The 24769-nt window shown below is 33.4% G+C and overlaps 1 protein-coding gene across 1 annotated transcript; it reads right to left on the reverse strand.

Moving 5' to 3' along the window:
• Positions 1-2744: 2744 nt before the first annotated feature.
• Positions 2745-15827, reverse strand: LOC106663358 (nicalin-1). Its single transcript, XM_014388164.2, has 13 exons — positions 15454-15827; positions 13424-13611; positions 13220-13367; positions 13038-13132; positions 9910-9993; positions 9598-9807; positions 7350-7454; positions 7109-7243; positions 6723-6875; positions 6534-6655; positions 6356-6454; positions 5776-5854; positions 2745-2899 (listed from the first exon to the last, which is right to left on the reverse strand). Exons 1-13 carry the CDS (start codon positions 15614-15616, stop codon positions 2843-2845), a joined length of 1638 nt encoding a protein of 545 aa, XP_014243650.1. The 5' UTR covers positions 15617-15827; the 3' UTR covers positions 2745-2842.
• Between the last annotated feature and the right edge of the window lie 8942 nt (positions 15828-24769).

The raw sequence follows: 24769 nt of genomic DNA on the forward strand, positions 1-24769 counted from the left end.
TAAAGTTCTTTGTATTCTTTTCACTTGTAGAGATAATATTCCACTTTAGATAACACAAGTACACAACTAATTTCATATTAATAGATGATTATAGAATAGGCCAAGAGGTGTTATATCTTAAAAGTCCTCAAAAATTTTGAAGAGACAGGCCAAATAGATAAGCTTTGCTTCAATAATTCAGCATTGATGTCATTGATATAATTTATAATCAATGAATAGCTCTTCTTTCCATGTAAGGTCTTGGTCGAGATAAAAAAGTCAGTGTCACGGAGCGGGATTCGAACCCACGACCTTCGGCTAAATACGCCGCTACTCTAACTACTTGAGCTATCGTGACTTGGATCCACTCGGACACCAACTCTCCATCTCAACCTACAACGTTCAAACCTTTCTCTTTTTGCCATCTTCAAGTTACCATAGCTCAAGTGGTAGAATAGCCGATGTATTTAGCCGAAGGTCGAGGGTTCGAATCCCACTCGAAACACTGAATTTTTTTTATCCCAACCAAGGCCTTACAAGGAAAGAGTAATTAATTGAAAGATGTAACTTGGTCAATTTACCACTAAAACATAAATATAATTATACATTTAAATGGGGAAAAATGTGAAAATATTAAGACCAATGGTGGATTCCAGTGTCTGATATATTTTTAATGCTTGGTGCTTGCCACTTTTTAAGACTTAGTCCTGCCATAATATAGCGGCTTCAGATTCTTTGGGTGAACTCGGCTAATTGCAATGAAATATGTTATAAAAAAAAAGTTCAGGTTTCAATGCATTTATTTAATAACTTGTACAAATAGATAACAAAAGTGAAAGAAAATTAGAGCTAAATGAATAATTTTCTTTTTTTTTCCAAAGATTATATATAACATATATTTCAATTTCATACTCAAATCTTAGGTGAGGGAGGAGGTAGAATGATTTCACAGTTGATTGAAAATTATTGGGTAGTAGCAATAAAATTACCAATGATTTTCCTACTAAAACATAAAAAAAGAAGACAAATTCACCTTTAATGGTATGAATAAAATAAAAACAAACTCTATTATAAAATTTATTCAATAAATAATAACAATTTTTATTCTCACTTCTTTGAACGACAATATTGTATATTAATGTATATACAGAAGTTAAGTTAAAAAAAAAATCTTCATGATTGTATTTTGACAACAAGATAACATCTTTAGATGTTGATATAAATTAAATAAATCATAATTATAAAATTTTAATATGATTGTCAATGATTTATTTTTATTAATTGTTATTGCTAAATTAATTTTTTAAAATAATCAACTCAATTGAAAAAATAATACTTAAACCTATTTTAAATTATCTAATTTTCACAATTCAATATAAAATTCCCATTATTGGAATAAAAAATGGATGAGTATATATTTTATACATAATTTGAATTTAATGTCTGAAATTATACCGATACCGATTTTTGGATACACATAAAACATTGCCTTTGTGTGTATATATTAAAAAAAAAGAGGTTTTACTACTCGCATAGATGCTCAAAATGTTTGTCATTTTAAAAGAAAAAAAATTGTTATTAATTATCTCATTTTCGTTGAAACTGAATTATTTTTTGACTAGTTATCGCGCACTTCGATTTACGACTAAGTAAATTTCTAATCTAAAATTGTCATAAACGTTTGAATATGGTTTTGTACCAGTGTTCTTATTAATTTTTCAAATAATAAATGCCATCGCTTTTTTGAAAGCAATAAATACTTTAATTGCGATTACCTTAGTGCATTATAAACAGACTATTTCATCGTTTACAGTTTGGTCCAAGCCTTTTTGAGGAAAAATATTAAAAAAAAAAAAAAAAATGAAAAAGTATGCAACATATTATTTATTAATGAAACGCTAAAATGTTAGCAATTAAAATTTGTTTATTATTTAAACAAGTTTGTTGATGAACAAAAACTATTTTTTTATATTTTTATATTCAATCAGAAGATGATTGATTTGATACAAACATTAAATTAAGCTCAATTTTGAAGACTAAAATAATAAATTACTTATTTCATGTTGAATGTTAATAAATCAATTTCTGAAATATTTAAGAATTAAAAAACAATTTTTTCCCTGTATACTTTATACTTACATTTTTAAACCAAACTAGGGGAAAAACAAACATGTAATCAACAATATTCTCAATCTCAAAGAAGGAGAATCCAAAAAAGGCTTAACTTACTTACAAATTAAAACAAAAGTAATCGGTCTGACTAAATACAAAGTTCACACAATCATGCCGTTGACCAAGGAAAGTAAGAATAAAGGAGGAAATAGAAAAACCGATTTTAAATAGGGTACTAAAAAAAAGATTCTTAATTTATTGTTTTATATATATTTCATTGAAGGAATCAAATATATTTTGTAATACTCGATTAATTCGTCAGATTCATTCCAACTCTATTCTTAATTTCCCCTCTTTTATCAAGATGCAATTAATTTTAAATAGACTTTCACACAAATCAACTTTGTAAATATCTTCTTACTAAGTCTTTTTTTGTGAAATATATATCTAGAAATTTAGATAAATAGCCAATTTTTCATTCCTTTAAGGGATACAAGGGGAAATAACACAAAAGATAATAATAATCTTTCTTTTTTTTAAACGTAAAAAAAATCTAACCAAAGCCACCAATGACTTCACCTTGTCTTTAAAACACTCTTAAAGGATTGAAAACTACTTCTGAATCATCCATTATTGTTATAAAAGGGTACTACTGACATTTCAAAGAGCAGCATTTACACGACAATTGATGAACTTATATCCTTTAACTTAATGCTATGGAGTTCAACTAGTCTCAATTTCCAAGAATGTTCTATGGAGTTTTTACTTTCCTTGAAGGTACAAATACTCCATACAGATGTCCAAAATTCTGAAAATATCGTAATTATTTATAAATTGAAACATGCAAATAATATTAACATTTACAATTCCTTATATGTAATATAACAGTACGAATAGTCGAACTTCCCATAAAGGGACACCACCCAGAAATTAGGAATTACATTTTTATCAAAATTATTGCTAATATGCCCTCATCAAAATTTAAGACTTAATTAGCCATTAATTTATTTTCCATTATCAGTCTGAGGAGTGGGCCTGAATGATGGCACATCTAACAAAATATTCAAAACTCCTAGTCATTCTTGACGGCGCGAGATTTTAGCCCGAACTGACCTTTTGTGATTTTGTTATTTGTATTTTTCGGTGTAAAACCTCTTACAGCGTTTGCTTTTATTTGTTTTATTTTTTATTTATCACATTATTTGTTTTAATAAATTTCTAAATAAATAATATTTTTTTTTCAATCACAACAGGTCCCCTTACACAGATCTTTAGCCGTTATAATTATAATTATATTATAACGTTTCCGGGATGGACCGCTGGGCGGTGATCTGGTTTTACAGGGATTTTTTTCCCCTGAGAGGTTTTATAACAATTTTTAAAGAGAATTTTTGGCGATTAGAACATTTTTAAACAATATAAATAGACTATTTTGACTAGTAATAAAAACACGAGCACAATGAAACAATTAAATAAAAAGATTGTTAAATAGATCTTACTAGCTTAAATAAACCCGTTAGACTATATACCTTTATAAATCTAAACAAACCAAACTGTCTTTCTTTTACATTAGTAATTTGCAGCAGATGGAGAAGCAAACCAGCTCCAACTACCCCAGATCCAAGAGCCAACATCAATGCACTTTTATGGTCCATTTTAAAAAGAGGGAAGAGATAAAATATGAAATAGAAATGGGAAGCTAGAAAACAAACTTACAGGCTACTTTCGTAGCACAACTACTAGAAAAATAAGAGGCAGTTTGAACAAAACTGAAAAACAAATTTTACCACTTAAATTAAGGAGATGTTTTCTGTCTGATCCACCACCAGTGGCTTATGATTAAAACAACTACCTACTTGTACCTTGTAACAACTACCTTTTTAATCAAATATTTGATATATTATTTCTGTAAAAGGGCGACACACACTTCCCGATGCAACAGGCATGACCTGACGTCAATCCGATGTCCAATTTTCCAGAAGAATGGTTTACCCCCATGCACATTTGCCCGATGTCACGGAACTTCACTCTACTCTAGGCTATATGATGCAACCAAGTTCACATTTCTATCAAGTAGCATTGAATACACTTAAAGACAAAAGAACCGGACACTCTTGCTGTGTTTACTTTGAAAATATATGAATTTTTGTATTAATCACAACAGGCTTATTTCAAACTCATGAATTTGTGATCTTGTTTCATTTGGATTACATTAACATAGTTGTAATTAATTGTTTTCCCTGCCATCTATGGCCATTACCGGCACCTTGCATATTAACTTATCGCATTTTTGGGATGGGGTAATCTCCATTGTTATCCCCCACTATGTCCCCTACTCATAATACTATTATTTTCTATTAAAAAATTTCTTCTTCTTGTCGGATGTAAATCTTTATACATGGGTGGAAATCAATGAATCTCTTTGGACTCAGAACATTTCCCTAAAATAGAACACAACTTTCATACTTACTTGGAAAAAAAACACCTTGTCCCTCAATCTAACACTAACCAAACCTGTCCCTAACTCTAATCCTACCTAACCTAACCTCCTGTCTCTAAATCTAACACTAACCTACCTTGTCCTTAATTCTAACCCGACCTAACCTAACCTGTCCCTCAATCTAACACTAACCTAACCTGTCCTTAACTCTAACCCTACTTAACCTAACCTCTTCCTAAATCTAACACTAACTTAATATGTCCCTAAATCTAACACTAACCTCCCTTGTCTTTAATTCTAACTCTACCTAACCTAACCTGACCCTCAATCTAACCTGTCCTTATCTCTAACCCTACTTAACCTAACCTCTTCCTAAATCTAACACTAACCTAATTTGTCCTTAAATCTAACACTAACCTACCTTGTCCTTAATTCTACCTCTACCTAACCTAACCTAACCTGTCCCTCAATTTAACACTAACCTAACCTGTCCTTAATTCTAACCCAACCTGTCCCTAAATCTAACACTAACCTAACTTGTCCTTACTTCTAACCCTACCTAACCTAACCTATCCCTAAATGTAACACTAAACCTAACCTGTCTTTATTAGGATATGGTCGTGATAAAGGCATTAAATAGGCAGAAAGAATGACAACTTTAGCTTTTTTCTTTGCTGGTCTCCTCCCCGATACTTTTACTTATATGATATTAGAAGGCTGATAAGAAGCCATAAAAGGAACTTCATTTTCCATAACAATAAACGAGGATGGAACCCAGTTATTCATTTTTATCCACACTCTACAACACTCACTATCCGATGAACTTTTTCCTCGCCGGAGTCGCGGAGCTGCCAAATGAGTCAGCGGTGAATTTTTGTTTATTTCCTGTATAAGTTTACTGGCTCAAAAACTGTTAAAATTTTGAAAGGGCCCCATTTTTAACTAATTCCCAATTATTAGCTGTGGTTTTTTCTTTAGTTTTAACTTTCGATATGCTTTTTTGTTTTTTAGCAACTTATTTTTTCATTTATAAACATGTTATACTTTAATGTTTTTCAGATTTTTTTGTCTAGAGAAAATTGTTAATTTGTTCAAAAGGCTCTTTGGGTATGATTTTGCAGATGTTATTCACATAAAAAATATAAAAAAAATAATGTAAAAAAAAGCAAATGTAAAACTGTTGTTTACTCACTAGAATAATAGTGTTATTTTTCAATGAATTATGAAATCATTAAAATTTTTACCTGTATAATCAAGTATATCACCGTCAGGTATAAAGTGATTAACAATGTCAGAAACAAATCAAATATTGCAGGTTTCACACTGAAAAAAAAGAAGTAAATAAGATGATAGATTTAAAAAAAAAAGTCTTTCTAATAATAAAACAAGTATATACTATATATATTTCAGTTAGTCATATTAACCAAAGTAATTATTTTAAATTATTTATTGTACTTTATGCAAAGTTTGGTTAAGTTGAAAAATTAAGTATCACAAGAGTGACTCGGTCCCTCCGAAATCCAATTGAAAACCCCCGTGCTCGACCACTTGATGTGTGATCTAATTTTTCCCACTCAACCATACTTTGCTTAAAAAATAATAAATCAATTATATATTTTTTTCATAATATAGTTTTACAATTTAATAAAACATGTATCAAAATGGAGGCAAATGTCAATAAAGAAAGAAATATAAAGTAAAATATTGACCTAGCACATTGATAATTTAGTATTAATTCATTTTAAAAACGTTCAATTTAGGTGAAAATGGGTTGATCAATAATAAAAAAAATTAATTAATTAAATGTACTTTAACCAAAATTACCTGTAAATATGTACAGTAGATTTTGTAGCATCGTAAAAAACAAATTCAGGATCTCTTTTGTCAGCAACTTGACTAGATATTTTGACATCATCGAGATACCTGAACAATCAAATTTTCAGATATATATATATTTAAAAAGCTTTGTATTCAATTTAGTTTTGATAATTAATTTACTCACCTATTCATGTATTCATGAAGTCCTTTAATGAGAGGATTATTTTTTTCATAAATCAAAGAGGCAGAACGAGGGCGGGAAGTTAAAAATTCAAGCCACGTCTTAATCATATCTTCATCGGCACTCTGTTATAGAAATGGAAAGTGTTATTTTCTTTTCAGACAGCTTGTAACAAATTACTAATCGGTTTACCAAGTATGAAGATAACGTTGCTGGTGGGCCCGAAATATTATACATTTGTCTTATCAAAGCTGTAGCGACATATCCAATATTGTGAGCTAAGCTTTTTGTATCTACAGTGTCAGAAACATCGTAGATTGTTCCCCTTTCTGGATCTTTATAGCTCTAAAATTAATTTGTTATTAATTAACTTACTCTATAATGTTTAAAAACAAATCATGGACAATTTTACAAAATTATTTTGGTCATTTTGTACAAGAAAGGCATTAAATCATAAACAAAATGTTTATAAAAAAAAAAAAAAAAAAAAAAAATGACAAAAAGCACCTAATTAGCACAAAAGTTCATTTAATTTAAAAATATTTTTTTCATTCAAATTGTAAAAATTTCTGTCTTACCCTAAAAGATGAGATTGTTGAGGCTGGTAAACGCCGAATACTGAATCGTTCATGCTCCCATGCGAGAATCTCATCGGCAAGGTTAATTTTTTTGTGAATTAATTCAACAGGCACTGAAGTGACTTTAGAGAATTCCTGAAATTTTTTTTTTACTGTTATTATGTATTCATATACATGCACGCACACACACATGTATGTGCGCACACAGACACATCTTTCTCGTGATATCCTAAATACTAACTTTATAAAACCTGAAAAGTGGTGTCCCTTCTCTAGGTGGTTTTGAAACATGGAAATATAAAGTTTTGGAGCTAACCGTGTCCAAACAAATGACATACTGTGCATCCTGAAACAAAAATAAAAGAAACTTCTGTTATAATACACAAAACTACTATTTACTTTAAAAAATTTTCCTACATCTAATATATACCATGAATACATAAATTTTATCTTGCATACATTTTAAACAGTTTGCCCACTATGAACATTGATGCCAAATAGAGAAATTGTAAACATGTTTTTGTTATTTTTCATGAAAATGTCGGCCAAAGGGGACTTTGGATTCGAACCCCCAGCTCAAGTGGTAGAGCAGCGGCGTATCAAGCCGGATATCGTGGGTTCGAATCCCGTTCGTGTCACTGACTTTTTTATCTCAACTGAAAACCTTAATTAATTGTAAGGTATTAATTGGTCAAGCGGACCACGAAATTAGTGAATTGAATAAGTTTAAAAAGAAGTATACCTTCACTAAAGCTCTCCGTGGCCATTTCATTTGTCGCCGAGAATCGACTTGATTACACGACATTTGAAAAATGGCAAAAAGGAGGGAAAATTCAAAAGGTGTGGTTGAGGTGGGAAGTTGGTGTCCTAGTGGATCGAGGTCACGATAGCTCAAGTGGTAGAGCAGCGGCGTATCAAGCCGAAGATCGTGGGTTTGAATCCCGCTCGTGCCATTGACTTTTTTATCTCAACTGAAAGCCTTATTTAATTGTAAGATATTAATTGGTCAAGTGGACCACGAAATTAGTGAATTGATTAAGCTTAATGTTTTTTACTAGATATCAAAGCTTTGTTAAGGCCACTTATGTGTGCCCTTCAGGGCTGGCTTCTTCTCTACCATCCTCACACCAACAGATGACATCAGGCTTCCTTCCATCTGCAGGTCGATGCTTGTTTGTACATGGTACATGGGTAGGAAACTAGAGAGAAAGTATTACTGACCAGGACCAAGGTGTAAATGTCAAAGGTATGGTACACACAAGAGAGGTATAAGGAGGGTGATGGTGAGAGCATTCTCCATACCTTGCCCAGTTGTTGGACCTTTTTATAGGCGCCCTGACAAGGGGGAACCTCCCACTCGCTAGACTCCCTTCTTTACCTAGCCATTTGGTATGCCAAAAAAAGTTCAGGGTCAACTGGTGTACTCATAGAACTTCCCTTAACCAATTTATCTGGCCTCTTCACTGCCCCTCTGCCTTGTGTGACCCGGACAAGGGTAATTTTGTCGTTATCCCCCATAACTGACAGAGCTCAGTCTCAAACGGCTTTGGATTTTACTACCTGCTCTAAAAAATAAGGTGGGTCTCATAGCAATTAAAAATATTTTGGGTTCAAAATGAGTGCAATACTGTTTAAATTTTTCCATCAAGTTTTGTACGATAACCTCGATGTCTACTGATGCTCCTTCACTAATGGTCTTAAAATAAATTTTATGCTGTGTTCTTCTAAATCTGTAAATTTGTCGAGCCAACCTGAAGATGCTATAAAATCCATCAGCCCTAAATGTTTTGCAACTTCTAAGACCTTTTCTTGTATAAGTGGACCAGAAAGTGGTATGTTACAAGCGCAAGCATGACAAAACCATTCATATACATCCTGGTATACGGCTGAACCAGACTTTTAAAAAATCTGTGGTATCAGTCATTTCTGTATTTGTTAAAATTTATCACTAGGTTCCTTTTTAATCTTTAGAAATTCACTGGCCTGGATCTTTCTGATGAAAAACTTTGCAGCCAACTATCCATAGTTTTTTTACTTTCACTCACTTTAATTATATTAATTTTTTTAAGTGCCACATTTTCAGGAGGCTGCTGTCCACTTTTGGGCGATTTAGTCAGAATATAATAGTAAAAGCTGTCCGATCTGTTATAGGGAGTGTCTATTTTATTGATGATTTTAAAGTGAAGAAATTAATAGGGAAACACTGGGGAATCAAAATTTGTCCGTTAAGGAAAGTTTCACTGTATTTTGAAACAATAAGTTTCAGTACTGTAAGTGTATGTTCATAATTGCTAATCTTGTGAATTATTAATGATAGCATCAAAGACCTGATGAAGGGTATATAATCCTTACAAGCTTGATGAAGGTTTTTCTTTTCTTAAAGACTGATCTTATCCCTGATTTTTCGATTTTAATATTTTAATTATTTTTGTTGTGCTATAAATTGTATTATGCTGTCACAATAATATATAATAAAAAATTATTCTTACATGGATTGCTGAACCTTCTGCACCTTCTAGTTGGTCTTCGAGCCATTTTTTACTGCCTTGGTAATTTATCTTTCCACCTCCAGAAAGCAGGAACATGATATTAAACCGTGCATGAGACCAAGAATTTGTGTAAAGGTGAGAAAATATGCGTATTAACTCTAGTAACATAATTACGCCTGATGCATTACTATCCGCTCCATATGAGAGATCCTACAAAAACGTAAATAAGTTCTATGAACAATTGTTAAAAAAAAAATTAAATTTTTTTTTTTAAAGTTAGGTACTAATATTTCTAATATACGAGTTACTTACAGGTGATACTCCAAAACTGTCGTAATGGGCAACTATAATGATAGTAGGCAGCTTGTCTTGAACACCGTATCCAATCAACTTACCCTAAAAAATAAAAAAAAGATATAACGTAAAAGATATATTCATAATGAAGCTAGATCAATCTCAATCAGACAAAATGACATTTATCATATTGTTTTGCCCATTTCACAAAATCGAGGATAAACATTTGACCAGGAATTCAAATTTTGAATTCGTTCAAATTGAATGTTCGTTCATCTGTTTCGACAGATACTTTATCCTTGTCACAAAAAAATTGTGGTATGATGACTATAGTTATTATTAATACAAGCCAAGTACAATAAAGGCTTCAAAGCATGAAACTGACTAATTGGTGGTTCAGATATGGCACCTCAATGCATCATGAGAGCATTAAAAAAAAAAGAAAAGTAAAGTCATCTAACAGTTTGAGTTGGCATTTGTAACGTGTTGGAACAAATCTATTATTTTTGAAAATAACCTCACCTTTTCACCTCGGAAAATACATTTTCTTCCCAGTGAATTGGGAGGTTTAGACCTGGCATCATCAAATGAACAGAGTTGTGCCACGACTTAGTTGCTCAAAAAGAACCAATCACACTCAGAATTACTGTCCCTCCATAGCTTTTTTAAGGGGGTCCATAGTGGCAAAAATCACCAAGCAATAGGTCAGGGCTATAGAAAGTATCAGCAAGTGGAGTCCATTTCAGTTCTAACTTTAAACCAGTGATAAGCTGCTGTATGTATGGTTATGGCTGAACATTGTGGAAGAGGATGACATCCTGAATCATCTGGCCTTATCTTTTGGAGCAATAAGCAGCAATGCCTTACTCAAAAGTTTTCAATAATAAGCAGAATTTATTTTCAAATGCTAATGACAGAAATCAATATATAAAATGCTTTGCTAATAGATATTTTACAAAAATTTTTAAGCCTTTATTTAATAAATTGTTTTTTCTTTATTTACGACCATGTTATTAAACTTATATTGGAGTTGTTTGACCTTTATGAGTATTTCTAAGTGTACTGTACTTCATGTTTTTAATTTTTTTATCCATGGTATTTTTTTTAATCAATGAAAAATTTAACTTTTGACCATGTACCATAATCAAATTTATCCCAATCTACTGGAAACAAAAAAAAACGGTCCTAAATAAAGAAGAAACCAATTTATTAAATAAAGGCTTAAAATTTGATTCGAAAACAGACCCAGATACAATGAAACTACTATCCCTTGGTTCATTGGTTAATTGCAGTTAAATAAATACAAATATTAAATACAAATGTGCTGAAGTAATTAACCCAAACTTGATAAATCTAAACATCAAAAAATTAAATATCCCACATACAATTAGGTTTCTATCGATAAAAAGTTAAAAAGTAACAACGTTATTTTAAAAGCCGAAAAAGGAAATAGTATAGTTATCATTGAACACCAAGAATACGTTCAATCTATCAATCACTCCACCAATCAGCATTTCTATCAAAAATACGTTTCTAAAGTTGAAGAATTCCTTAACAATAATGACTGTAAAGTAATAAAAAAAAGACCTCACATTAAAATTAAATACTAGCGTTCTGTAACGAGAAGAACTATCCAATAAATGAACAGCAAGGGCTGGGAAAGTTTATACTTTTTAACCTTTTGAAATTTTACTCTTCGTGTAATGGCTTAGAGACACAAAAGGTTCTTAAAATAAATAATTATAATACCTGAAGGAGAGTATCATAGTAAGCATTGTAATAATGTAAATATTTGCAATAATGTGTATATAAAAATAATTTAAGTAAATATAAATAATGTAATTTCTTTTTTGCATTGTAATATATATAGTATATGGTTTAATTAGTTATTAAGAATGTCAAAATGTGTTTGGAGGGGAAAAAATGGTGCTATAATATATGTATGTTTATATTTGAAATTATATATTGTACTTTATGTGCTAAATTAAGCAAATGTACTTTAGTGCCCTTTTATGATTCTCCATGCCACTAACACGCGATAACAATAGATAAAATAATTAAAACCCACATCAATTTCAAACCTACATTCGGTATTCACAATACTTTAGAATTGATAAAACAGTTAAAGAACATAAATATACCTCTAACCTGTGATTTAGTGGCATTTGATGTTATTAATTTATTTACAATATCCTTGTTAAAGAATATACTAAACTAATAAAAGCAGACAGACATTCCATCGTTGTAAATACTTACATTTTTTAAAAGGGTATGTTTTGCTATTTATAATAATTGTCAAATAAAGTATTATTATTACTAAACTAATAAAACAAAAACTTATGGAAAACTGGATATAATAGACCTCTTAAATATATGCCTACTATCTAATTATTGTAAATTTAATAAAAAACTTTATGAAATGAAAGGGTTACCAATGGGGTCTCCATTATCCCTACTTTGTGCTGAAATATTAATGGATAACTTTGAAAAAATCCTTTTCAAATCAAATAACAAATTAATTTAATCTGTCCTTTTTTGATAATGCTATGTAGATGATATTTTATGTATATGATCGGGGAGAGCACCATAGAATAAATGAAGATTGTTCTTTAAACTTTTTAGACTTAAATCTGTCCATAAAGAAACAGACATATGGCTTATGTACCATATGTTGAACCTCCCATTACCACTTACTAATTATAAAAAGGAATTACAAACAATTAAAACCTCAACTAAAAACAATGGTTATCAAGAAATATTTACTGATAAATTACTAGTAAAAATAATTAAACAAATAACTTTAAAAGAAGCAACAATCGGACTCAGCCACCCCACCAAAAATGAATCATTAGGTTTTCATTGCTTGTTATTGAATAATAATAGAATTTGAATATATTTTTAAATATTTTGAAGTCTTTCAAAACACCTTAGATAGATAAGACAATAAGAGAAGTTTTAAAAAACAAAAAAATTACCACACTACCAAAGAATTTATTTACGCACCACATTAAGGTGCAAAATAAATGGCCAAAAGTTATTCCCTGATTGATTGCTGATGTTTTAAAATTTTATTTTAATATTTTTGAATTTGACCTTAAATTATTAAGACTACAAATTTTAGTTTATAATTTTTTTTAAAGAGATACCTGCATGGAGAGGATCTGTGCATCAGTTTTAACCGAAGGCCGACTAGCAGTAATGACTATCTGATATCCATTTGCAGATAATGAATTCAGTATTGCTGAAAAAAAAAAAAAAAAAAAAAAAAAATTGGAATGTATCAACTACTTTCAGACGAGTGTTATTTGTATTGAATGAAAATATCTACCATCCCAAGCAGTGCTTTTTTGAATTTCTAATATCTTGTTACTTTCAATATCAGATACAATTGCTTCTAATTCTGGTGAATATGACGCAAAATACACAGGAATGTGAATTTCTTCTCCTAAGTATTGGTGTTCAAAAGCGTGTAGTACCTGAAAAATTATACATTAACACACAACGCATATTAAAAAAAAAGAAAAATTCTCACTTCTTTCTCATCGTCGTTCAAAGTGTTTAAGTGTTTCGGCAGCATTATCAGAAGGCCGCCAGCGCCTTCTTTGATCTTGTATAAATGCAAAGCCGTCAAGTTGGTCAATCTCGAAACAACACAATGTCGTTGTGTACTCCAAGTTGTTAATGATCGAGCTTCTAAATTTATGCTAGATACTCGGCAACCTGGAAAAAATAACAATAAAAAACTATAGAATCTTTTTAATAAGTTAAGTAACTCTATAAACCTGTAATCTACAATAACAAATATGTTAACAAAACTTGTTAGCCATGGTTAGTAGTATAATTCAACAAGAGCCATTTTGAGATACTTTATTGACTTAAATAGCCAAAGTAATGTTTAGGATAAAAAAAATCTTGATTTCTTTAGGATCAAGAGAAAAATTTTTACTTATTCTTTAATGGCAAAATAGGTTTGTCTCATTCCTTCCATTATTCGGTAGCATTACCAGTATATTGGATGAAAGGAAAAAAAATCCTGTTGTGAAGGAGGGGCTTTATGTCCAACTACCATTGGGTGTCGAGATGATGAGACATAACAAAACCTTTCCAAATGGATTATACATTGGAAGTACCAAAGAAAATTCCAAGGGCATGCTAGAACGTAGAAGCTCGATTCTATGAAGAAGTAAGCTATCTTTCTCTTCATCAGGCAAGGATTGAGGAAAATCTTCACTGGCCCATTGAATTACCATGACAAAAATGGACAAGATACGTGTCGAGATGTCATGACATCTTATGTCACCAGGGTAGCCTGGATACAGTACTGTCCGTTTGGTAAAACAATAATACATAAGAAATAAGATGATACCTAAGAAAGGCTAATTGATAAACACTCCATGTAATATTTCTTACTGACGTCTGACTGACTTGAACTTCGGTCATTTATGATCAACCTGGCCTGTCCATCCTTGCTATTTCTGTCAGACTCATTTTGCGATGATCAGCAGTGGTTCGTTTTATCGGACAAGAGCGGCAAACCTGGATAACCAGAAATGACCAGACTACAGATAGTTGTCGCATTGCTTAGTGAGTCGTTTAATTCTTTACAAGTGACTTAACAATACATCAGATTGTAGAAATGGCTTTAAAGCGTGATCTTACAAGCATCGGTGAACTATAATGAAATGAGCAAACTTATCTCTCGCTAAGGCAATAACATGTAAGAAATTTGTACGGCCATTTCTGATCCCAACCTGACCATTCTCGCTGTTTCTGTCAGACTCATTTGGTGATCTTCAGCAATGGTTCATTTTATCTGACAAGTGCGGCAAGGATAGGCTAACCGGGATAATCAGAAATGACCAGACTACAGATATGGTCGTCGCATTGTTCAGTGGGTCATTTAATTCTTTACAAGTGACAAACTTGTAACTTAACAATACCTCAGATTGTAGAAAGGACTTTAGATTGTGATCCTACAAGCATCGGTGAACTAGAATGAAGCCTTTCTGATCCCGGCCATCCATTCTCGCTGTTTCTGTCAGACTTATTTTGCGATGATCAGCAATGGTTCGTTTTATCTGACAAGAGCATCAAGGATAGTCAAACCAAGATAATCAGATATGATCAGACTACAGATATGGTCGTCGTATTGATCAGTGAGTCTTAAATCATAGTAGGTAACTTGAGTGAGGCTAACTAGAGTGAACGTGTTTATGTAAAACAGGAACAAAAATGCTGATTGTCTTTCTATCGTTTAAAATTCATTGCGTGCCTTTATTCAAGATGATAATTACTTATGAAGACTTTTAACGGGTCGGCAAGAAAAAATAGACAAATAGAAGAAATGACCGAATCGAGACACATGCCGGGTGTTTTTTTGTTTTGTTTTTCAGTCGATTAATCCAGTTTCATATTTGTTCAAACGTGACTCGGCAAATTTTTTGATAAAGACGTGGAAGAAAGAATTTTCTCTTGTAAAACGGAATCGGTCCAAAGAGAAAGGGAGGAAAAGAGAAAGGGCCGAGTCGAGTAGGGCGGTGTATAAAATGTGATGTTGCTCACCTCTCGAGACTCCGTGCAAGTCGAACTGATGCATCCTGTAGACGGGGTATTCATGAGAGGCGCCCACCGGCGACATCATAAATATCAACGGCAATATAAATAATAAATAATAAGGGAAAACCCCTTTGAATATCTCGCTGAACTCGTCCGCCTCGCAGATCATCTCGAAAATCGTTTATAAAAGGAGGTCGGAGGAAATCGCATGAGTCGGGCGGATTCGAACCCCGTTCCCCGGGGGATAAAACCTTTAAAAGGCGACTCGGCGGAATGAAAAACTCGACGCGGACACGAGACGGAACCGAGACAAGCGGCGAGGACGATGTTCGTGTTACCTCCAGCCCAAATGTGCGAGGCGAGCACCAGCCCTTCCGATAACAGCAACTCGACAGCTTATCGATACTGAGATCGAGTACCGAATATCGATTATCAAATCAATCGATTCTTATTTAAACAGGAAACTCACACGCCCGCATATAAATTGCTCAAATTGTCTATCAAAAAAATTATGTCCTATGCAAAAAAGATTGATTTTTACCGAATTCAGATAGTACCTTCCAAGCTAAAGTCCATGCAATCGAGAGATCAACTCAACTTGTCTAAAGGGTGCAAAATCAAGAACATAGCTATCATGTCAGATAGCCAAGCAGCCATCAAAGCACTAAGCTCAATTATCATTAGTTCAAAGATAGTGTTGAACTGCGAAACCAAACTAAACATATTAGGCACGCAGAACGTCAGCCTCTGCTGGGTCCCAGGACACATGGGAGTAGAAGGCAAGGAGAAAGCGGACACCCTTGCAAGGAAAGAAGGTGATATACCGCTCATAGGACCCGAACCCTTTTGTGGCATAGGAATCTACACTATCAATGAGTACCTTATCCAGAAGGACAACAAGAAAATGAAGGATCAATTGAATTCACTAATTAGACACAAACAATCCAAAAACCACCTAACAAATTTTGGAAGGAAAGAAATAACATAATGTACCGGATACAGGAAAAACTGCGAATCCTAACAGGACACTGCAAAACTAAATGGACATTTAAAGAAGATTGGAATATCTCAGGACGGCAGATGCAGATTCTGCAAAGAGGAAGAGGAGACACCAACACACCTATTAACAAACTGTGGTGCTACACTTACCCACAGGAGGAAGTGCTCTGGGATGTACAATGTGTCTGTAGAAGAAATTCAACCACTGAAACCTGACCTATTAATCAAGTTCCTTGATGAAATAGGACTCACTGGTGTGCTACAGTCACTGAACGGGGGATACAATAGCTCTTAAAGGGCGCGGTATATCACACCCTGACTAATACATCTACATCTGTTAAATTCAGATAGAAAATTTTCAAAAAGCTACTTAAATAATCAAACATTACCAGTTAAAATTGAATTAAATCACTCTCAATTCACAGCAAACTCTGGAGTTCCCAAGAACCAATTCTTGGTCCTATTCCATTTATATTAGTTATAAATTTTAATGTAAGTCATTTTGAAGGTTTTCAAACTTAACTATTTGCAGATAAATTGAAGGTATATACCAGGTAACCAGAAATGTCCATGTGGGCTAACAAGGTTTACTGCATCCTCTAGAAGGCTCAAGGCCCAATTCTTAGTCATATTCTCTTAATACTGTTCATAAATGATATTGCAAGCCCTTTCAAAGGTTTTTAATTCTATTGGCAGATTTACTTAATTATATCCCAAGCAACCATAAAAGTTCATGTGGGTTTAAATCACACTTATCAATTTACTGCATCCTCTGGAGTTCCCCAAGGACCAATTCTTGGTCATATTATCTTTATATTATTCATAAATGATGTAGTAAGCCCTTTCAAAGGTTTTCAATTTGTTTTGCAGATGACAAGGTATATACCAAGTAACCAGAAATATTCATGTGGGTTGAAGAGTTTGAATCACTCTCATTAATTTACTGCATCCTCTGGAGTTCCCCAAGGACCAATTCTTGGTCATATTCTCTTTATATTATTTATAAATAATGTTGTAAGCCCTTTCAAAGGTTTTCAATTGGTTTAGCAGATGACCTTAAGGTGTACACCAAGTAACGAGAAATATTCATGTGGGTTGAAAGAGTTTAGATTAGATTAGATTGTAATTTCAGGGTATAGTATACTGTGCCCTTTGAGAGCTATTGTATCCCTCGTGCTCTGCCTAAAGCACATCGGTGAGTCCTATTTCATCAAGAAACTTGATTAATAGGCCCGGTTTCAGTGGTTGAAGCTCTTCTATGGCCACATTGTACATCCCAAAACACTTCCTCCTGCGGGCTAATGTAGCTCCGCAGTTTGTTAGTAAGTGTGTTGGTNGGCCCTGAAGATGATCTCAATAAAGATCGAAACGTTGGCACGATAAAGAAAATGTTTTTCTGAAACCTACATCACACCAGACCGCATCTCACGATTTCTAAATAAATATCGATTAACGGTCACTAATCACCACACATATTGAAAATACTTACTTTCCTTAATGGTTTTGGTTTATTCCGTTTAATTACAGTATGAAGCCATTTTCAACATTTTTGAAAGATCAAATAATGAAATTTCTACAAGAAGGACTTCCTTATCGTGAAATTAAAAAAAAAAAATATATATATATAAATGCTCTATTGGGGTAATAACAAAACGTGAAAGATCTTCCGGAATTTCCAATACTTGTTTTAAAAAGAATAGGAGTGGTCATAAAAAAAATTTCCGAGGCCAAAAGGCGTTGTATCATACGCTCCATTCGATCAGGAGAGGTTGACAATGCTGCCCAAATTTAGCGTAGGCTGCGTGATAATGATAATATGGATGTCAGTGCTGAAAAAATACGGAGATGTTTACGTGAGGCCGGATTAAGAGCGAGGGGAAAAGTGAAGAAACCATTGCTGACCAAACGCCACAAGTTGCTTCGCTTGAATTTTGCAAAAAAAATATAAAAACTACACAGAGGAAATGTGGGATAACGTGATTTGGTCTGATGAAACCAAAATTAACAGAGTAGCGTCAGATGGGAAAATTTGGGTTTGGAAGGGAAAGAAAGAACTCTTAAGTTCTCGAACGGTCCTACCTAATGTAAAATTTGGTGGTGGGAACATAAAGATTTGGAGTTGCATGACATCAAGTGATGTTGGAGTGCTTCATAGAATATCAGGACGAATGAATGCTGTGAATTACGTTAACATTCTCGAGGACAGTTTGTTAAGATCCCTAGAAAATTGGGGCAAATCCATCGATGAGGTCCTATTTCAGCACGACAATGACCCCAAACATACGGCCAGGCTGACCAAACAGTGGCTTGCCGATCGTGGTTTTAATGTCATGGAACGGCCCCCACAGTCACCTGATCTTAACCCATTGAGCACTTGTGGGAAACACTAAAAAGATCTTTAGTCGATTCTGCAAGGGACGCTTCAAACGTCGATCAACTTTGGAAAAAAACACAAGTTGAATGGGGCCTAATTGATCCAGAACAGTGCAGAAATCTCGTGAGAAGTATGCCCAGAGGATTGATGCAGTTTTGAAAGCCAAAGGAGGACATACAAAATATTAAAGGACTTTCTATGACACAATCATATTATCGTTTAGACACGGTAATTTCTTTTATATTATTTTAATAATATGATAAAGGATCAATTTAATTTTTTGGGTGTTTTTTTGTGTTAAGATAAATAAAATTATTTAAAAAACTACGTTTATTTGATTTCCTACAATTGTTTTGTAAAGTAAATAATGAAATAACACAATTTGTATACATCTGTGAAATCTGTGAGTCACTGTATATTTCATAGAGAATTCTTTTATGGTAGTTCAGATTTTATGAGATGTGGTGTTGAGTGGCTTTTAGTTCCATCGTCTGTGATGGTTTATTTGTCCTCATTATTGTAAATTTTCTTGTATAAAGATACACAAGAAATAATTTTTGTAATGTTAACAAAGACCAAATGCTCTTATACACGTGATAAAAACGGTTTTCTAAAGGTTTACGAAAAAATTATGAGCTTAGAACTGGAAATAATCCCTTTGTCTGGACAATAACTCACCAAATGAAATATGATAAGGTATAATAACGTTACTTGGATTGTTTTTGATCTTGGTTTTGAAGAAAGTTCTTGATCAAGGTGTTCAAGAAATCAATTACGTACTTTCCACAATTCTTTACAGTTAGTTGCTCCTTATAGTTTCACCCGGCGGGCATAATTTCTCTTTTCCTTACAGGTGCCTTCGCACCGTGTATCGGCCCTTCCGATCCGTTTTTCCAACAGAGGTTTAAAATATTTCGAGTGGGCACGACCGGAGTCCACCATCTGGTGGCATGTGGGTAATCCATATGTGGGATCAGCCCTGTGCTACTCCTGTACTATTATGGGCATTGCTTAGCCCACTCCTCGGACGCCTATAACCCGTGACGTAACTGACACCCAAATAAATAAAAAAAGAGATTCTCTTTTTATTGCAGACAATGGGTAATTAAAGGTTTCAAGATTTGATGTTTATAAATTGAAATGAAACCCGATGGACTACTCTTAGGATTTTTCGAAACTTGGCCTTGTCAGGAAAAAAGGAGACTTTTGACAATCGTACCAAGTTACTAGAATTGATCCTCGTCGTCTTGGCCTGTCAGAAGAGTTCCGGCTTCTCGCCGTCTTCAACCTGGGACACTCGAAAGGCCAAACTACAGGCTCACCGCCTTACAGACCCAAAGTGGAAATTTCACAATTGATTTGTATATGAAGCATTAAATCAAAATATAAAATTAAGTATTCTATCTTTACGGCCAAGTCCGACCTTTTCACCTTCAGCCCAAATTTAATCGAAAAAGTTCATTAATTTAAAAAAAATCTGTTCATTCCAAAATGTGGACTATTCGGTAGACTTGGAATGGAATTGGAAAAAAAAAAAAAACTTTGCCTATAGATTCAATTAAATGGCTGACTTGTTCGGGGGTATTTGTACAGCCATATGTAGTGTCTTTAGGCCCTTTTTCAATTGATTTTTAATAAGAAAATTTTTAGAATCAGAGAGCAGCGGCTATTTAGCCGAAGGTTCGAATCCCGCTCGTGGTACTAATTTTTTCATTTCAACCAAAACCTTACACAAAAAGATTAATTAATTGAAAAAAATTTTAGGTTGAGGTTTAGTAATTGTCAGTGAAGCACAGACGAGTGTTCAGTTGTTCTTTTCTTCTAGTTTGTAAAGTCTATTTCTTCCCCTCATTTTAAATGGACCGGAAAAGGGCATTGATCTTTGATCTGTGAAGATGGTTTTTTTCTCCAACTATTGCAAATTTTGGATTAAAAAAAGGCGACTTATAAAGGGGATGTTTTGTTTTTACATCAATTAATTTGAACACTTGGATTCATCCGCCTGCCTTAATTAAGGCGTCATCCTAAGGTGACAATATTACCGAAGCATAAACAATACTTAAAGGAAAGGATCGAAGAATACTTGGTGGCTTAATGATTGTTTATTAGATTAATGTAAACTGAGTCGACACGGAAACACTGCTGACTCTTTGATCAAGGATTTCCAACATGTTGATATTTTTTGATCAATGGCACTTAGGACTGCCGTGGAAGCTCAAGCACTTCCTACCATCTCTACTTACAAATATCCTAGAAAACTTCATCATCTCCTGTCTATTCTACAATAGCAGGTAATATTTTTTTTTAAATTAAATTTATTTATTAAAACTGGTCTTATTAGACCAACCATTAATTTTACAATAATATTATAGAATAAATAAATGTTTATATTCTTATAAACCCATTGGTACAATAAGATTTACATTTCACTGTTCACTATTCACTTATAACTACACAAGTTCATATGGCTTTGTTCTTTTTAATCTTCTGACCGTGTTTCGGTAATGTAAGAGTTTAGTTGCTTCCACATTCTCGTGCTGGCTGAGGCGAGCCTGGTGTTTGGCGGCAAATCTTTGTATTTCCGCCGTGACTTCAGGGATCTTAAGATCCCTATGTAAGTCCTTATTCCTTATGTACCAAGGTGCATTGACCATGTTACGTAAGATTTTATTTTGGAGTGTTTGTATGATTTTGATATTGCTGTGTTTGGTACAACCCCATAGTTGAATACCATATGTCCACATAGGCTTTATGACTTGTTTATATAATAATATTTTATTTTGTATAGCAAGATTGGAGCCACGTCCTATCAACCAGTATAGTTGTCTATACCTTAAACCTATTTCTGTCCTTTTTTTCTTCACGTGTTCTTTCCATCTCAGCTTGGCATCTAAGGTCATTCCCAGATATTTAGCTGTATTGCTGTATGGTATAGTAGTTCCATCGATTATGAGCGACGGAACATGGTCCACCTTTTTGTTTGTAAAGATTATATGAACTGATTTATGTTGATTTAGCTTGATTTTCCATTTTTTTGTCCATTCGTTTATCTTATTACATGCATTTTGGAGGATTTCGGTTGAGTGGGTTATAGTCGGTCCTATTGATATCACCGCTGTGTCGTCTGCAAAAGTTGCAATTTTTACTCCATCTATTTTCGGAAAATCACTGGTGTATAACAAGTAAAGCAGTGGACCTAATATGCTACCTTGTGGCACTCCTGCATTTATTGTTTTTAATTTTGAATATTGATCTTCTTGTTTGACTCTAAACAGTCTGTCAGTTAGGTAGGAACTGATAATATCGACATACTGCTTTGGTAGCATACCTTTTAGTTTATTGATGAGTCCTTCGTGCCAGACCTTGTCAAAAGCTTGTGAGACGTCAAGGAAGATAGCAGAACAAATTTGTTTTTCTTCGAGAGATTTTTCTATTACGTCCGTTACTCGGTGAATTTGGTCTATTGTTGAGTGTCTTGTTCGGAATCCAAATTGGTGGTCAGGAATGATTTTCTGCAATAGCAGGTAATATGATAAAATAATGAAGAATAAGGAATTAGTAAGGTTTGGATGTAATATATATATATATCTTACGTAATGTTTTGTTTCGCCTTATGTGTTATAAAATGTATTAGCAATTTAATTCTTAGTTAAATCCATTATATTTCGTGGTGCGATTGACCAAATAACTTCTTTGAATTAATTAATCTTGAAAAATGGCATAAAGGAGGGAAAATTCGAAAGGTAAGTTGAGATTGGGAGTTGGTTTCCGAGTGGATCCAAGTCATGATAGCTCAAGTGGTTAGAGCAGTGGCGAATTGAGCCGAAGGTCGTGGGTTCGAATCCCGCTCGTGGCACCAGCTTTTTCATTTCAATCAATACCTTACATAAAGATTAATTGATTGAAATTCTTAGTTAAGTGTTCTCCTTTGTCATTTATCCAATCAAATGACCATTGATATAATATTTTTCTATTTAAGATTCCATCTATAATATTCCATAGTTTTCGTAGATTATTTTAAACTTGTTTATTTTTTTCTATTGTAATTTTCTTTTGTTGCTTTCAGTAAATTAGTTAATTTATTTTTATGTTGCATGAATATTTGTCTCTGTGAGATATTGTATTTTGATTCTAATTAACCTTATTAACCAAGTAATTTGTTTAAATCTCCGACTATAATGTAATCATTTCTTTCTTATGCCAGGTTATTCCTTAGATAGTTATCAAATTCATGGAAAAACATTTCTGTATTGTAAATCTGTAATGCAATCATATTCATTTTATGACTGCCCTTGTTAATTTTACGTGGATACCATTAACAGCAGGAAATGACGGTCTCACTGGTCCATTGCTTTTCATGTTTCCATGTTATAATTTATATGAATGTTCTATTAGGATTAATAATTTATCAGAGTTGTGGTAATTAAGCTACGAAATTTTTATCAAGTGCCAAGTTTTCGGCGATACTTTTTACCTTCCTCTGGGCAAAGATATAATGTCTATATATAAATTAGAGATGTATAGATAATAACTAGATCATAAATATCTTGAGGAAAATGTATTCCGATATCATGTACAGAAAGTGGTAGAACAGAATACTCCCTAGTAACCAGCGCAGTGAAACAGGGTTGCCCCATGAGTCCCTTCCTATTTGTCTTGTTTATTCACGATTTGGTGGAAGAACTGGAGTTTGGTATCCGCGTGGGAGGCGTTGTAATCAAGATGTTACTTCACGTTGACGATTTAGTGATCCTAGCCGACAACCCTGAGGGATTTTTCAGTATGACATAGGCAGACTGAGTATCTACTGCAAAGGATGTGCCCACGTGTGAACTTATCAAAATTCAATGATTTTTCAGAGGAGTGTAAATTACCTCGTTGCTGTACTTGTTATTTACCAACCTCACTGTTCGACTTGTGTTTTCCAAGGATTGGAGCCCATCTCTCATCACGCTAATGTACTACAGTCTTCACCGGATGACTGCTCTTCATGTTTAAATGTTAATATTAGTATTAATTAAGGTTTTTAGTTGAGATAAAAAAAGTCAATGGCACGAGCGGGATTCGAACCCACGATCTTCGGCTAGATACGCCGCTGCTCTACCACTTGAGCTATCGTGACTTCGATCCACTCAGACATCAACTTCTTATCTCAACCCCACCTTTTGAGTTTTCCCTCCTTTTTGCCATTTTTCAAAGGTCGTGTAATCGGATTGGATTATCGGCGACAAATGGGTTGAATCCCGCTCGTGCCATTGACTTTTTTATCTCAACTAAAAACCTTAATTAATTTTAATATATTAATTGGTCAAGCGGACCACGAAATTAGTGAATTTAATGAATCTATTATTAGTATCTTTGTTACTTATTGCATCGAATGAATGTTTAATGAAATCAATATGGCTGTAATTTAAAAAATATTTATCGATCCTTACTGACGATCTTGGTTTACTCCAATAATTTTGGTCGGCAGAGCGAATGAAAACATAAATACAGTATTTTAATTGAGAATCGTCGACGAGTCCTGGGGCAGACAGGTTTTATGCATTGAGATGAACTCATAGTCATCATCATCAACCCCAAAGAGATGTTTAACAGCCATTTGGTAGAAACTTCGACTGTAAACAGGAGCAATTGAGCAAATAAGTAAGGTGTGAGTAGATCATTCACCCTAACGAGTCTTTCATTTTCGATAATTGCCAACAAGTTCAACATAAAATATTAGTTTTCTATTTAGTAAAAGTTGATCCCGCCTGTCTGAAGAAAGCGCGAAAAAGTTGTTTAAGACCGTCTTAAGAGTTGAGGAGAGGATCTCCTAGATCCAATGAACGGGAACAAATTATTTTTAATAGATACGCATAAAAAGCTTATGAATATTCCAATAATAATGATTTAATTAGATAAAAATCGCAGTTTATATTTAAATTTGATAGTACGCCTTCGGTTTTC

This window comes from Cimex lectularius, unplaced genomic scaffold, assembly GCF_000648675.2.
Source record: "Cimex lectularius strain Harlan isolate CLEC.00 unplaced genomic scaffold, Clec_2.1 scaffold78, whole genome shotgun sequence".
In the NCBI taxonomy this organism is placed as follows: Eukaryota; Metazoa; Arthropoda; class Insecta; order Hemiptera; family Cimicidae; genus Cimex; species Cimex lectularius.

Bases quoted from the DNA above. Each gene is read 5' to 3' on its own strand.
- LOC106663358 (XM_014388164.2), bottom strand. From the start codon at position 15,616: ATGATCTGCGAGGCGGACGAGTTCAGCGAGATATTCAAAGGGGTTTTC. The intron at 6,656-6,722 runs GTAAACCGATTA...TTTCTATAACAG, and splicing joins CAACGTTATCTTCATACTTG to AGTGCCGATGAAGATATGAT. The intron at 2,900-5,775 runs GTAAAAATTTTA...CGATATTTTCAG, and splicing joins TGATATACTTGATTATACAG to AATTTTGGACATCTGTATGG.